The sequence below is a fragment of the Engystomops pustulosus genome, chromosome 8 (genome assembly GCF_040894005.1).
Source record: "Engystomops pustulosus chromosome 8, aEngPut4.maternal, whole genome shotgun sequence".
Classification (NCBI taxonomy): Eukaryota; Metazoa; Chordata; class Amphibia; order Anura; family Leptodactylidae; genus Engystomops; species Engystomops pustulosus.
In genome coordinates this window covers 85,953,750-85,969,796 of record NC_092418.1, presented here as the reverse complement: position 1 = coordinate 85,969,796, position 16,047 = coordinate 85,953,750, and the positions used below count along the sequence as shown (strand labels likewise).

Here is a 16,047-nt window from a genome sequence, read left to right as displayed (position 1 = left end):
GTTTGTTATGTTTTATATCCGTTCTAGGGAAAGGGGGGTGATTTGAACTTTTAATATTTTATTAATTTTTTTTATTTTTTAAACTTTTTTTTTTCTTTTTTTTTTCACTATTTTTTAGACCATCTAGGGTACAATAACCCTAGATGATCAGATCGCTCCTACCATATACTGCAATACTACAGTATTGCAATATATGGCGTTTTTGCAGGTCTTACATTACAATGAGCCACTGGCTCATTGTAACGAACCTGCATAAACCATGTAGCCTCGTGTCAAGAGAAGACCCGAGGCTACCATGGTAACCGATCGCCGCCCCCCGATGACGTTCGGGGGCGTGGCGATCGAAAAAAAGATGGCGGCGCCCGCGCGCCGCCGTCTTTTAAACGCCGCCCGCGACTTTGCGGGCGGCGTTTAGAGGGTTAATAGCCGCGATCGGTGCAAGCACCGACCGCGGTTATTAGCGGTGGGGGTTTTGTGCAAAATGCAAAAACCCCCACCTCTGTATGAAGAGGACTCAGCCCGTGAGCCCTCTTCATACTTCCCTTATACCTCTGCGCCGTAGAGCTACGGCGCAGAGCGTTAAGGGGTTAAACACCTAAAAATCAATGAGGACATAAACCTATAACACAGCTGATCACACAATGCGGCTCACTCTACAAGCTAGGCTGTATTCACACGACCGTGGGGAGGGAACAAACGCACGTACGTCCCCCATAGACAGCAATGGCCGTACGGAGCGATATGGTACCACACACGTACAGCACCGTACACGGGGGAAAAGATAGGACATGTTTCATGTTTCTCCGTGTTACGGCGCCATGGAGAGGGGAGGGGCCATGTTCGTGTGAATGCAGCCTTACTAAGCATTTACAAATAATTGATATAGAGATATCTTTAGCAAAAAAAAAAAAATATATAAACACAGACTCTTCAAAAGTCATTCAAACTTATAGTGTAGTATAGTGTATAGTAAGCGAAGAAGCCACTAGATCCTATTGTCAGTAACTACTTGGTCACAATTGCATAAAGAGGAGGGAGAAACTTACCACATTCTGATTAATGAGATGAGCAACAAACTTCGAAGATGTCAAACAAAGTTTCTGAAGAGAAGAAAAAAAAAAAAAACAGAAAAATTTATTTTTGCTGCCAGCATTTACCCTATTTCCATGCACAATTCATACAGCATGTTTAATAGGATGATAATCTCTATGAGACCTAAAACTCACACCATGTGCTTGATGTCCGGCCTGAACGGACACGCCAAATTCAGTTCCAGTCTCTGAGCATTCGGGCCGGACATTCCAGCAAGCACCAGATAGGAGTTTGACTGGCTTGTGGGTTTTAGGCCTTCGGGAGTTAAAGGGATTATCACAGCATTGATTGTTATCCCCAGTCCATAGACTGGTTATAGCACAATGTGATAGGGTTAATTTATGGAGTGGCAGGTCAAGCAAGCATCCTGCTGCTGCATTCACTGTCTATGGGGGTGCTGGAAGTAGCCAAGCCCATACATTCACTGTTTATCAAAGTGTCGGATATAGGTGAGCGCTGTGCTCAGCAATTTCTGATTGTTATCCATATCCCCTAAAATCGCAAACCTGTCAGATACAAATATAACAGGCTCTAGTTTTACAACCTACCTTATCATTTCTTCTGTAGCCCTTACGGAAATTTAAGATCAGCCTCTTCAGAATGAGTTCTCCGATCTGAGGGAACTTGGTGTTGATAATGGCCACCACCGCAGCGTATACATGAGTGAAAATAGGAGACGCGTTCTGAGCCAGGAGGACAGATCTCGCAAGTTGACCTCTGGAGAAGAAGATAAAAGAAAACTGAACACTCAAACATCACAGAAACACACAAGTCTATCCCCTCAGGTATCAGTTAAAGTACCCATGGGTGACCCTAATTTACTTACACAAGTGGATTTTGGTATTTTTCACTAACCCCTTTAAGAAAGGGCCAAAGTAGCTGACTATTTTAAAGTCCTATAGCAGCCAGATGTCTTATAGCCTAAGGCTACAATCACATGATGTATGCCCGCCGTACCTTAGTACGGTGGGTATACATCGGCGCTGTGGAGAGGAGTGGGGGATGAGTGCAGCTCACCCCCACCCCTCTCCGTAGGAATATACAATGCACGGCGCCGTATTCCGTAGAAAGATGAGACATATCCTAACTTTCTAGGGGCTACGGAGCGGTACGGTGCCGTCCGTGTGCTGTACCATAGAGCTCCCGTAAGGCGCCGTGAGCATATAGAAGTGTATGAGGGTGACCCCTCCCCTCGCCATAGTAATACGGGGCGGATGGCATTTTAACACGGCGAAAGATAGGACATGTCTCACACGCAAGTGGAGCAGTCTTACAACATCAGCTATGACATGTTTAGTGAATTATCTATGACCAGAAGATGGTGGGGATGCTGGATGAAAAATCCCCAAATGTCTAAGTTATCAAGATCTTAGTCCTGGAAATGGGTATTTGAGTTTAACTTGCTCATTTACCTTCCCCGAATGATGTTCTCATGAAGCAGCTCCTGGATAATATTTCCAATGTTAGATACGTTCACTTTGTTGACGAGACCATTAATTGACTTCTTCAGCGCCTCCCAGCTCATCCTTTGGTAAGCTAAACTGTTTGAAGACAAATCAATAAAATAATAAATAATCCTAATACACAGAGCAGAGCGATAAGACACTATGTACCACTGTTACCGATTCTACCGAGCCTGGGTGTATACTTGTGTTTGTTCTAGATATCACATCAACTATTCATAACATATACGATCAGAAAGCCAAAGCTTTACTATAGTGGAGGATCCGTCACCATTCCCGATGGGGGTCAGATTATGAAGACCCCGACAGTGTTCAGTAAATCCAGGTTATAGAACCAAACAATGCAGCAGCCGCACACAGGACCAATAAGGCACAAAACGCTCCAAGTAAGAACAAGTTTCTGCAATCAGAGTAGCCATTCAGGGTAAATACCGTATATACTCGAGTATCAGCCGACCCAAGTATAAGCAGAGGCCCCTAATTTTACCACAAAATTTGGGAAAACCTATTGACTCAAGTATAAACCGAGGGTCAGAAATGCATTGGTCATAGCCCCCCCCCAGTATATAGCCTGCCAGACCCTGCCCCATAGTGTATAGCCAGCACCTGCCCCCCCCCCAGTATATAGCCTGCCAGCCCATATGCTCCAGTATATATGCAGCCCCCTGCCCCAGTATATAGCCAGCAGCGGGGGAAGCCAGAAAGGTGAGTTTTGATATATATTTTTTTAACTCGAGTATCAGCCGAGTTTGGGCTTTCAGCACATTTTTTTTGTGCTGAAAAAGTAGGCTTATACTCGAGTATATATGCATAAATTGAAGCATTTGTGTATCTGCTAAGGTTTTCGATCCTTCTCCTTATAATAGGTGAATTCCACATTAAAGGACCACTAGAAAGATCACTTGTAAACCAAGCACAGCGACATACTGGTTCTGCTCTTCCTTTAGCTTCTTATGCCCTGGTTTTTAAAGAAAAAAAAAAGGCTCCGGGCTCCATAGGTGTTAATGGAGCCAGGAGCCCCTCAGGCTCATTAGAAGAATTTTAAAAGCCTATTTTTTCTTAAAAACACGGGTATAGGAAGCTTAAAGAATAAGCAGATCCTGTCAGAGGGGGAACTCACCAGGATTTACAATCCTTCATCCTGGTGGTAGTTGTCCTTTAAAATTGTTCAAAAGGATTCAGCGTGCTGGATACTTAAAGCCTAACTTAACAACTGAAGCGGGTGATAATAAACTTTGTAATATACTCGATTAAAGAGGTTGTCCAAGAGCTGCAAAAAATTAGGAGCAGGGTTGCAGCGGGCTTTTAAAAAAAAATAAACGTGTACTCACCTCCTCTGTCGCTCCTGATGTTCCGCCTGATCCATGCCAGTTTGTTTACATGGGCACGGAGGTTGTACTCAGGGAGTTTCCGGCAAGCCACGCCCACCTGTCACCATATCCCAGCGCCTGAGATATAAGGACGGGTGGGCTCCCCAGCACAGCTTCCGTGCCCCTATAAACAAACAGGCGAACGGATCCGTCGGACCGTGGTACAGAACATCTGGAGCGAAGGGGGTGGGTACACATTTATTTTTTTTTTTAAAACCCATCCCAGCCCGGCTCCTAATTTATGCAACCTTTGGACAGCTCCTTTTAAGGAAAGCAGCTCTCCTGTTCACAACATGCTGCCTTCAGTCTATATAAAAAACTTTTTCACTGCTGCAGCGCTTCCTAATGGTGTCACCAACTATGCCCCTCTTTGCCAAGGTTGTCCTTACTGATAGACACAGAGAGGTGGGAAGGAGAAGCAGGATGAGTCATAATCTCCTGCTGCAGCCCCTCCTGTTCATCAGAGCTCAGACATGTAAACAAAGATCCACAGATTGTGTGAAGACATCACTAAACTAAGTAGCAGGAGTGCTGAATCACTTGCTGAACATTCAGGGATCATTATTAAGGCATTAAAGCCACATGAGCAAATTATGTAAAAGGATGGCCAGCCCCTTTAAGTCATTAGACACTATCGGGCTCCTTTATCTCTCAGATGTCAGTGGATACAGTACAGAAAGTGGATATACACAGACTGCATGAATAAAAAAGAAAGAAAAGGGGGGGATCAGGAACACATTTCTGTAATGAATTATGTAACAAAGTTTACATAGAGACTGTTCCAGTCTCCTACAAATCTGTACATTTAATAATGACTCCCACTTGATTCCTAGAAACCCCGCCAGCTGCTCCCTTTTCATGTGACTCCTGTTCAAGTTCTCCTTCCACCCACCTCTGATACAACTAAAGCTTTAATAAAGAACTTAAGCCTCAGCCCCTTTCTTTTCTATTGTGCTGGATCCCAGTGTCTGACCGTGAGAGAACTGCAGCAACACAAAGACCAACGGGGAATGTGTATATCACTTATTCTATGTTCAGGTGAGATCAGCGCGAGCCAACATTAGAATTGTGCACAGCAGCCGCAGCAGAGCCGGGTGCCGCTGTACACAGCAGCCGCAGCAGAGCCGGGTGCCGCTGTACACAGCAGCCGCAGCAGAGCCGGGTGCCGCTGTACACAGCAGCCGCAGCAGAGCCGGGTGCCGCTGTACACAGCAGCCGCAGCAGAGCCGGGTGCCGCTGTACACAGCAGCCGCAGCAGAGCCGGGTGCCGCTGTACACAGCAGCCGCAGCAGAGCCGGATACCGCTGTACACAGCAGCCGCAGCAGAGCCGGATACCGCTGTACACAGCAGCCGCAGCAGAGCCGGATACCGCTGTACACAGCAGCCGCAGCAGAGCCGGATACCGCTGTACACAGCAGCCGCAGCAGAGCCGGATACCGCTGTACACAGCAGCCGCAGCAGAGCCGGATACCGCTGTACACATCACACACCGCCTTAATCTCAGTGATTTATCTTATGTTACTGTTCCGGCCAGATAATTCTGTCAAAATACGTTCCCTTAAGATCTTTGCATCTCACATGTACTTACTCTATAGTAACTACGTCCTATGATATTCACACTGACAATTTTTCCTTAAAATTAATTTTTATCCATTATTTTTACACAAAATAAAGCTTCCTGTCAAAGCTATTTACTTAAATCATTTTCAGGCTTGAAGGTTTATTCATAGATTTCGGTTTTGATCATCTATACGAAACCTGTTTTTCTGGGTCTAGGGATTTTTACTTATGCGACTGGGGCCGTGTTTACACTGCATGCGTTTTGAACGCAGCCGAAGACCAGTTTGTAAATGCGTTTTATAATTTGAACCATTTGGAAGCAATTATTTTCTCCACCCTTCAAAAATGCATTAAAGTTGGGATTTTAATGTAAAAGTTAAAGGACATCTACTATTAGTATAAAGGATTGTAAACCAAGTACACTGTCATACTGGTGTGTGCCCCCTCTGGCAGGATCTGCTCTTCTTTTAGCTTTTTATGCCCTGGTTTACACCAAAAGGGCTTTAAACATTATGCAAGTGAAACGGAGGGGCTCCAGGCTCCATAGGTGTTAGTGGTGCTGCTTCCCAGCAATATGCAAAAGTTAAAAGGCAACACAATAAGAAGTTGGAATGCATTTCTAAAATACAAACCAAAAGAAAAATGCAACAAAGAGACCAAAGGGCCAAAAAGACATGTATTTAAATTGAAGAGTTGAAAACGCGTCAAAAGATGCAACGTGCAAACGCTGCCTAATGCTGCGCTCACAAGTGGCATTTGGGTTGCTTTGTGTTACAATGTAAACGCAAGAGGTGATCGCAGCAGCAGGTGCATGTGCAATGTGTTTTGAAGACTACAAGACTAGTTCAGACAACACGCTCTCTCCATTGCTCGGGTTTAACAAAGTGCCCTCTGTCCACGCCACCACCTGTAAGTATAGGCCGGCGGAGACATCGAGTGGATATACATTACAGCAGCTACAACCTGTAACTGCTGCTGTAGCGGGGTGTAGCAGTCAATGCTAAGCAGCTGTATATGAACACAGGTTGAGGTGACGGGCAGCGTCACACACTAAACAGGAGTGGCAGAGAGGGCGAATATGTGCTTTTTATTATCTTTAAATCTCCTCTTTGAAATTAATAAAACATTAAAACCAGACATCCCCTTTAAGACATGTGACCAATAACCAAACACAACCCGCCACCACTGGCAACCAGCTATTTAAATTAGATACAGGAATCTAGCGAGCAAAACTATACACAGCCAGTATTCAATATACGGTGTCGTGCCGTGGTGCTTTTACCAACATTTCAGTTTCCTTCATGAGGTAATTCACAGGGGTGCCCGTGTCCAAGCTCTACTGATCAGATATTTACTACTTATCCTATGTGGTGGTGGAAAGGTAATATCATAACAGGCACTTACCTGCTCTTGTCAGTTATCTGCTCCTGCATCATACGCAGCTTAGCAGGTGGGATATAAGCTCCACCGGTACGAGTGAGAATCGGATCTACTTCATCTTTCTTCTTCTTGACTGGTGGCTCGGTGGAGGTTTGTTCTTCTGACCGCTCCTCATTTCTCCTGGATGGAGAAGGTGATTTTTGACTTCGCTTTCTGTATGAATCTCTGTCTGGATCTCTCCTTGATCTTTCTCTAGATCTAGATCTGTTTCGATCCCTGTCCCTAGAACAAAATTGGAAACAAACTTAAAATTTATTAATAAGTAAAAATCCAAAAATGTGACCTGATATCACTGATATCCAAGGCCCTTCAGGCACCAGTATAGTCGATGGCTAATCAACACATCCACGAGAAGGGTTATATGCAACTGCTTTGTATGCACAGCCAGATACATGCCTGGTATATCCCTGGTCTGATCTCTCATAGCGTCCATTTCTTGGCCGATCATCATACCGGTCGCGATCATCATACCGGTCGCGATCATCATACCGGTCGCGATTTCTTGATCGGTCATCATATCTGCCGCAATCAGAGTACCCTCTTTCACGTGGAGAGAGTGACCCATCTCGAGACCTGTGGAGACAAAATTTGTTTACAATACATCACGTTACCCTATAACACTGACAAAGGAGCTTACTAAGAATTCTGGAAAAAAAAACCTTGGGGGACAGGGTAGTGGTGACAAAAAAATCGAAGTGTATCTACCCCACTCTGGTTCTCTGTTCCCATGTTGCGATGATACTTCCGGGTCTTTAGCTGCTTCTTTTGGGCAGAAGTGTCGTGGCTAAAGGGTCAAATCTATGGCCTCCCCGGACCACGAGACATCACTTGTGATGTCAAAGGAAGTGATGAAGACCATGAAGTCGACAAAGCACATCCTGTTACTCTGGTGCACCCGGGCTAAAATGTCAGCCAAAAACCAGAAGTCCTGACGCAGCACGGGAAGTGGTTTTCCAAAATTCCTGGAAAACTCATTTAAATAAATATTGATAGAGTATTCCAACAAAGAGTAGATTCTTAAATTTACTCAGGATCAAAAGAATAACACATTCTATAATTCATTGTTATTAACAAACATGCAGCATTTCACAGATGTATATCCCACCCATCTCCATCTGTCCTGGTGTACACAATTTTGGTTACTCTGGGATCAGACGTGGTCAGATTCTTCTCATGAAGTCCGGTGTAGCAAGGCAAATGTGAAAAAGTTGTCAAAGGGAGCCAGCCATTTTTCAACTATACAAAGTTATAGAGAGTGTTACATATTGGCCCTGGAGTTGTGTGTGCGCGCGCATGTTAGTAGCAGAGGTACAGTGAAAATGCACTTATATTCCAGGATCAAGCTTCTCATGTCTGCATGCTGCAGTGCTCTGTGCCTCTGCATTACAAGACCAGCTCAGACACAGGCATTTCCTGCCAGCAAGCAGGAGTGTGCAGAGACTTCCTCTACTAGCTACACTGAAAGGCAGTCCCTTAACACTGAGCATGGGTTACAAGAAGCCCAATAACATGATGTGGGATTAAGCCAAACCAGCATATCTATTCCAGAAGGAACAGACTCCCAACTGCTGCCATTTAAGGTAGCAAAAGGAGGCATTGTTTTCCATTTCCCACCTTGTAAAATGTATTAGCATATTATCCCAGAATCCCCTGGTGGAGCATCAATAAGGAATCTAAGGAAAAATCTTACTTCCTAACTCTACTAGCAACAGACAGATAAGGTTCTCATCCAGCGGAGAGAGGGGGGGGGGGGCATAAAGCAAAGCCGATTGTGTGTGTTGTAGGCAAGTTAGAGCCGAGTTTACTGGGAACTAAACTGCAAATCAAACTTCATACTGTGCTTACAGGGGAAAACAGATACATACCAGATGTCATGCACAGTGAGATCTCAGGAATCTGTAATTACTATATTCATCAGCCAGGCTACACCTTTTTTTAGCATGATCTCTCACATGACAGTAACAAAAAAGCTCCGGATTGAACCCATTATCAGTCTCAGGCTTCTGTTATGGAATAAGATTTTACGCAGAATGGAACTGGTGCTGCAGATGTGAGCATAGCCTGAAGGCTTTAGTGCAAACTTGTCCGTTTCAGTAAAACTCAGGTGAACATGTTGAGGACATGATGCACAAGCATCAACATACCTGGGCTTTACATGTTTAAATTCCATTTTTAAAGTTATTATTTAGTGGAGAAGGGATATTTGGGCTTTCATTATGCCCATCTGATCACACAAAGTCATCCATTGTATTTACAGCTACCCAATATTAGGCACAGCAACATTTCTTCTGGATAATTGCACACAATCATTGTCAGGCACGCTGTAGATAACACATACCTGTCCTCCGGAGAAGAGCTCGCTTCTCGAGAACTATAAGTATCTCTTTTGTCATAACTGGACGAATTCTGGAAAAAAAAAAAAGAATGGAAAATTATAAGTCTGATGTAGCAAGGCAAATGTGAAAAAGTTGTCAAAGGGAGCCAGCCATTTTTTAACTATACAAAGTTATAGAGAGTGCTACTTATTGGTCCTGGAGATGTGTGCGTATGTGTGGGTGTTAGTGGCATAAGGACAGTGAAAATGCACTTATATTCCAGGATTACAGCTGGACTTGGAGCACTGGGGGAGTTTCCTCCCACTGCTTTTCATTGATCTCTGGATTAAAACTGCTTTCCATTACCTCATTTTTAGATTAGATCAGAGAGCCCGCTACTTTTGTGAAGCAGCCAAACCACCATATGGGAGGGTATTCACATGCAGTAAAACTCCCTTTAATATTTGAAGCAGATAGATATATATATATACGTACTGCTCAAAAAAATTCGGGGAACACTCAAATAACACATCCTAAATTAGAATGAATGAAATCTTCTCATTGAATACTTTGCTCTGTACAACGCTGAATGCGCCGACAACAAAATACATGATTGGAAATCAAATTTATTAACCAATGGAGGATTGGATTTGGAGTCGGCCACAAAATTAAAGTGGAAAAACACACCACAGGCTGATACAACTTTGATGGAATGTCCTTAAAACCAGGCAAAATGAGGCTCAGTATTGTGTGGGGTCTCCACGTGCCTGTACACCTCGGCATGCTCCTGATAAGGCTGTGGATGTTCTCCTGAGGCATCTCCCCCAGACCTGGACTAAAGAATCCGCCAACTCCTGGACAGTCCGTGGTGCAATGTGACGTTGGTTGCTGGAACGAGACATGATGTCCTATCGGATTCAGGTTTGGGGAACCCGAGGGCCAATCCTTAGCTTCAATGGCTTCATCTTGTAGGAACTGCTGACACACTCCAGCCATATGGGGTCTAGCATTGTCCTGGAACCCAGGGCCAGCCGCACAAGCATATGGTCTCACACGTGGTCTAAGGATCTCATTTCAGCAGCCAATGGCAGTCAGGCTACCTCTGGCGAGCACATGGAGGGCTGTGCGGCCCGTCACCATTACTGACCCACTGCCAAACTGGTTGTGGAGGATGTTGCAGGCAGCAGATCGCTCTCCACGGCGTCTTCAGACTCTGTCATGTCTGTCACATGTGCTCAGTGTGAACCTGCTTTCATCTGTGAACAGCACAAAGCGTCGGTGGCAAAATTGCCAATCCTGGTGTACTCTGGCAAATGCCTGGCGACCTGAACCCCTTATCTGTGGACGTCAGGCCCTCATTCCATCCTTAAGGAGTCGGTTACTAACCGTTTGTGCAGACCCGTGCACATTTTTGACCTCCTGGAGGTCATTTTGCAGGGCTCTGGCAGTACTCCTCCTGTAACCCTTTGCACAAAGTGGAGGTAGGGGTCCTGCTGCTGGGTTGTTGCGTTCGGGCTCCCTCCACGTCTACTGGTGTACTGGCCTGTCTCCTGGTAGACACAGTAAAACTTCATGCCACAGCTTGCATTGATGTGCCATCCTGGATGAGCTGCACAGAGCCACTTGTGTGGGTTGCAGGGTCAGTCTCATGCTACGACAAGTGTGAAAACACCACCAACAATCAAAATTGACCAAAACATCAGCCAGAAAGCATAGGTACTGAGTAGTGGTCTGTGGTCCCCACCTGCGGAAACACTCCTTTCCGATTGCATTTGCGCAACAGAATGTGAAATAGATTATTTGAGCTGATCTCACCCCCTCCATCGCCGTCAGGCTTGCGGCTCACGTCCATTGCTGCGGACATGTGCAATAATAGCTCATACTCTCAAAAATGTTTAAAAAAAGCAATGTAATTATCGGCAAATGTTTAAAGGAAATCTACCATCAAAATCCAGTATAGATAAACCATAGAGACTAATTCATAGATCCAGGCAGCATGACTGCGGTAATCTTCTTATATTTGTTATCCGTATTCTAAGTGCTATGGGAGGTGTTACCAGAGACCCTCAGTGCTACAAATTCAAAGACTCTTACACTGTGCAGAGCATGTCTCACTCTTCCCTGCTCTCTCCCCTTCCTTTGCCTGTGTAGGGGAGACCTGCTCTGCTCATTGTAAGAGCCTGTAAAGCAATAACACGGAGGGGCTCTAGTAACACCAGGATACCAGGACAAGGAGGCCAGGGATAACAAATATATAAAGTTTAGCAGATTTAAATGTTTCCAGGATCTATGAGTAAGTGTCCCTGCTTTATTATGCTCGATTTTGATGGTAGATTTCCTTCAAATCTATTTATTGCACATCCTAAAAAGCAACTAGAACTACAGAAGCTTTAAAACTGTGCAAGAATCTACTCAGGACATCAAAGATATAATCTGGTATATGGCTCGGGCTCAAGAAAACAATAAACCTCTTATACTCACCTCTTCCAGTGCTCCCGATCTCTACACCACTGGTGCCCACCTGCCACAACAAGAGCTCCGGCAGTAGCAGGTTAGCAGCAGTGGCAAGGATAGACCCACCAACCTGTGGTGGCTAACTTCAGGGTAGAAGTGAAGCGCCGGAAGAGGTGAGTATAAGAGGTTTATTTTTTTTAAGCACTCACCCCAAAATCTTCAAAAATCTCCTTGCACGGAACAAACACTGCACCAGGGATGGGAGTCCAAGCATCAGGGTTATACTGTACTCTGTACTGCTGTTTTCTGTACAGCGTGAGGATGCTGGGACTCCTTGCATGGAGCATTGGTCACAGGCTGGTATTCCACAAAGATAACATAGGATGCATTTGCTGGCTATATTTCCGGTCATGTGAGCCTCATTTACTGTATCACAGCAATTTCAGATGATAAAAGCTCTTAAACCCACTCACTGCATCAAAATCCGAGGGGTAACAGCTCTCCGACCCGTTATGGGATCACTGCAAGTACTGTGTGGCCTAGAGTCTATGCAGAAAAGAGCGAGTGCGAGAGGAGAAGATATGTGCCATGTTAAGACCCCACCACCACGCAGAAATACTGGTGCAGGGTAAGGGGACTTGTCCTTGAATCAAATAATTGAACCCCCTGTCCAGTATATCTGCCCCCTCCAGCTGGGAGCATCATCCATCTTTCTCATAAGCCTGAATGGCCGATCTGTCTGACGGAATATCAGAAAATGTTCACACACTTTTTTTGGAGCAACTTTATTTGATCTAAAATTGCACCTGAATCCCCCTTAGAAAGCAGAGTCAATCTAGCCCCACTTCACACGTGGCATTTGAACTGCAATTTAAATGTGACAGGGAGGAGCTTGTCCTGATCATAGACGCGCTTCCACGAAAAAAAGCCATGGGATTGGTCACTAGTGCTACTTGGTTTACATTGTTAACATCTAGAACACACATGTTGCTCCTTCCTGATCACATGTATTTCAGTGGAAGCTGAAAGCCCCTCCACATTATGTTTAGATTTACAACAATGCTAACTCCACGTGTGAACGCGGTCTAAGGTCTGTGCCCTGATTAGGGTCATCCAGTTACACTACTCAGCATGGGGCACCTGTGTTGCAAAATGCAGCAATTATTTTGGGCACCTACCCATGCCAGGGGTGTCATGGAGGCCACAGTAGATGTCACACAGCTTTCCCAAAAACTTTATCAGGACATTCATAGCCACATCTGCTGAAAATAAGCACTCTCAACTTTCCTGCGGTTGTGAAACTACAAGTCCCAGCATGCCCATAGAGCCAGGGGCTGTCAGTGAATGCTGGGATTTGTAGTCCTACCTCAGCTGGAGAGACACAGGTGAATCACTGCATAATAACAACTGATATCCACTACAGGACAGGTCAGAGGTCAGCATCGGAGGGGTCACATGACCACAATACGCGGGTGAGAGCTGATACAATACTCACTCTGACTTGCGCCACGCTGCTCTTCATGTTTTTGTAATCTCCGTCTCACTAATCCAAAAAACACGGCGCCGGTTCTGTATCCTCCTCCCGGTATCAGTCCGCTCCTGGGGGTACCGGGCTCTCAGTGGCCCCGCTCTCAATCCGCAATCTTCAAACTAACCAATACAGTCATACTCCGCACACACGGTACGGTTCTCACTTCCGGTTTCCCAACATTCCCTTGCTTGACGATCATGACACGGACGGCGGCCTGAAGTGGACAAACCTTTTGAAAAGGCGTTTTAAGATTATGTTGGGTTGTTTAGGATTTTTACATAAAAAGTTTTTTTCGTAATTTACGAAAATGTGACTGACCAGTCTTTTATACACACGGATAATTTATCCTTCAGGTGACAACCTAGTTTACTGCATTTGTCACATGTTTTAAATGTTGGTTTAATATTTATTTGGATACCATTTTCGTTTTTATGATTTATTTAATTTATTCATTATATATAGTTGGAGCCTTATATTACACTTTAAGCATAATACAAACTATTGGGATTATCAGGGCCGGCGCTATGGGTAGGCAAAGTGGGAAGAGGAGAATCTCTTCTTTCAAATGAATCTTGAATTTTGTTTCTAGGTGCTATGGATCCAGAGATATTCAGGTTTAAAGTGAGAATATCAGGTGCCATTTTTATATATATAAACATCACTTCCGACGGCAGTTTAACAGTTAATACCATCGTTTTCTTGACACTTGGAAACATAAATTTAGATTCATATAAAAGAGGAGACTCTCTTCTTTCATAGAAAAGAAGAAGTGAGGTTCTATGTGTCACAGAGCCAGAGATACAGCCCCCTAAAATGATACCACCCTCCAGATTCTTAGCCATCAGGCCAGGCCCGGCGTCAGCACCCGGCTGACCCGGGCAAGTGCCGGGGCCCCACAGCTCCAAAGGGGCCCACCACGACGATGTGGCACCGTATTACAGGGCCCAGGTTCGCCGCTGATTTCAGGCCGCATAGGAGGAGGTGGGCGGAGACGTAGTGGGATCGGCCCGGGAGCAAAGTATAATTCGGCCCATCCCTTTACCTACCCTGGCTGCTGCTGAAGGACAGTAGCAGCCCCGCCCTGCCCTACCCACCTCATATGTTGCCGCACAGCCCTCCGCTCCCCGGCACACCCATCGCTCCTGGCCCGCCCTGCGCTCCCCGGCCCACCCTCTTCACCTGCGGCCCGGACCGCACGCCTTCCGGCCGAGCGGCTCGCGTCCGGCCTGCGCACCGAATGTCCAGCCCGGCCTGCGCGCCGAATGTCCAGCCCGGACTGCGCGTCGAATGTCCAGCCCGGCCGCCCTGTCCTATGCGGTCCACTTCACCTGCCACCCTGTCCTGACCGAGTGACATCCAGCTGGGGTGAGTATGATTGTACATATGTAAATGCATGTATATGTGTGTGTATGTATGCTGTATATACTGGATGTGTGTGTATGTATGCTGTGTATAGTGTATCTGTGCGTATGTGTTGTATATATGCTGTATATCTGCGTATGTGTTGTATATACTGGATGTGTGTGTATATATGCTGTATATCTGTGGGTATGTGCTGTATATGTGTGTATATATGCTGTATATCTGTGCGTATGTGCTGTATATGTGTGTATATATGCTGTATATCTGTGCGTATGTGCTGTATGTGTGTGTATATATACTGTATATCTGTGCGTATGTGTTTTGGTATTTTAAATGTTGCTACACAAGTTCACTGTTAAGGGGCCCACTGAGGCTCTATCGCCCAGGGGCCCACTGAAACCTGGAGCCGGCCCTGCATCAGGGAGAATTTGCTGCACACAGGAGCTGCTGCACCTCACAGATAATGGAAACAATCACTTTATATGTTACTACATTTTGAGAAGGGATAATATCACCTAATATTCATGTTTTTAACCCTTCTCTATGCAGAACTATCTAAGAACACACTTTCTCTCTTATTGCTTTTTATTTTGTTACAGTTTTTTTTTTTGGGCAAAAATTTACTGATACGATGAACAAATATATATTAACAACCCAGAACATGTCTATAAAGCTATATGTAACACCAAAAACACACACATGTTCTGGAATAAAGTTTTTATTTCCCCCCTTCCTCCATTATTTACACCTATGTTATGACGTTCTCAGCATACAATGATACTGTAGAGCTATGTGAAGCTCAGTACAATTTTCTGCAAAAATAGTTTGGTGTCCCCTGTGGATTTAACGTTCCCTTTGCTGGATATTTAGGTGAATATCCACATGTGGGGTCTGTATGATCTCCTCACATCCTGCTGTTTTATGAAAGTATTTTTCTTTATATAAGTATCTGGATTTGTACATATTCTAGGGGAAATTTTAATGTTAATTGCCAAATGCATCACCTGGTTGTCTGCTTTCAAAATTTTATAGGTTTTATGGCACCTTTACTTTTTATTCTGTTTTATTGCTATATTTTACAGGTTGTGACTGTTTAAAAATTTCTAGCTGAAAAGCAGATATATAGTTATTACAGTTTTAGTGATATTATGTGGATTTATTTATGTGAACATATCTATATTGGACATTTGTGAACTCTACACATGTCCATCTACTACTTTTAGGAGATGTGAAGGTAAATATTTTCTGTTTGGAGCACATTTTTTTCCATCAAAGTCAAATTTTTATTTTTTTTTAAATTTTTTTATAAAGTGTTTCAGTTTGAATCAAAATTGCATGAAGGCGCCTATGTCTATAAAATCTTTAATGCAATTTTGAAAATGGGGAAAGTGTCTGCTTACAGAAAAGCTGTGGTTGGTTGAGTTTACTTTAATTCTTTTTGCTGTAATTTTATTTTTAA

The 16,047-nt window shown here is 44.4% G+C and overlaps 1 protein-coding gene across 1 annotated transcript in view; it reads right to left on the bottom strand.

Annotated features, from left to right (window-relative positions):
• Positions 1-13,447, bottom strand: part of CWC22 (CWC22 spliceosome associated protein homolog) — a 59,053-nt gene extending 45,606 nt beyond the window's left edge. The window contains exons 1-7 of the mRNA XM_072121585.1: positions 13,191-13,447; positions 9,265-9,332; positions 7,323-7,499; positions 6,891-7,148; positions 2,505-2,633; positions 1,641-1,809; positions 1,047-1,100 (exon numbers count right to left, since the gene is read on the bottom strand). Coding sequence (XP_071977686.1) covers positions 1,047-1,100; positions 1,641-1,809; positions 2,505-2,633; positions 6,891-7,148; positions 7,323-7,499; positions 9,265-9,332; positions 13,191-13,217 — 882 coding nt within the window. The 5' untranslated portion in view covers positions 13,218-13,447. The remainder of the gene's footprint in view (positions 1-1,046; positions 1,101-1,640; positions 1,810-2,504; positions 2,634-6,890; positions 7,149-7,322; positions 7,500-9,264; positions 9,333-13,190) is intronic.
• Positions 13,448-16,047: the final 2,600 nt, after the last annotated feature.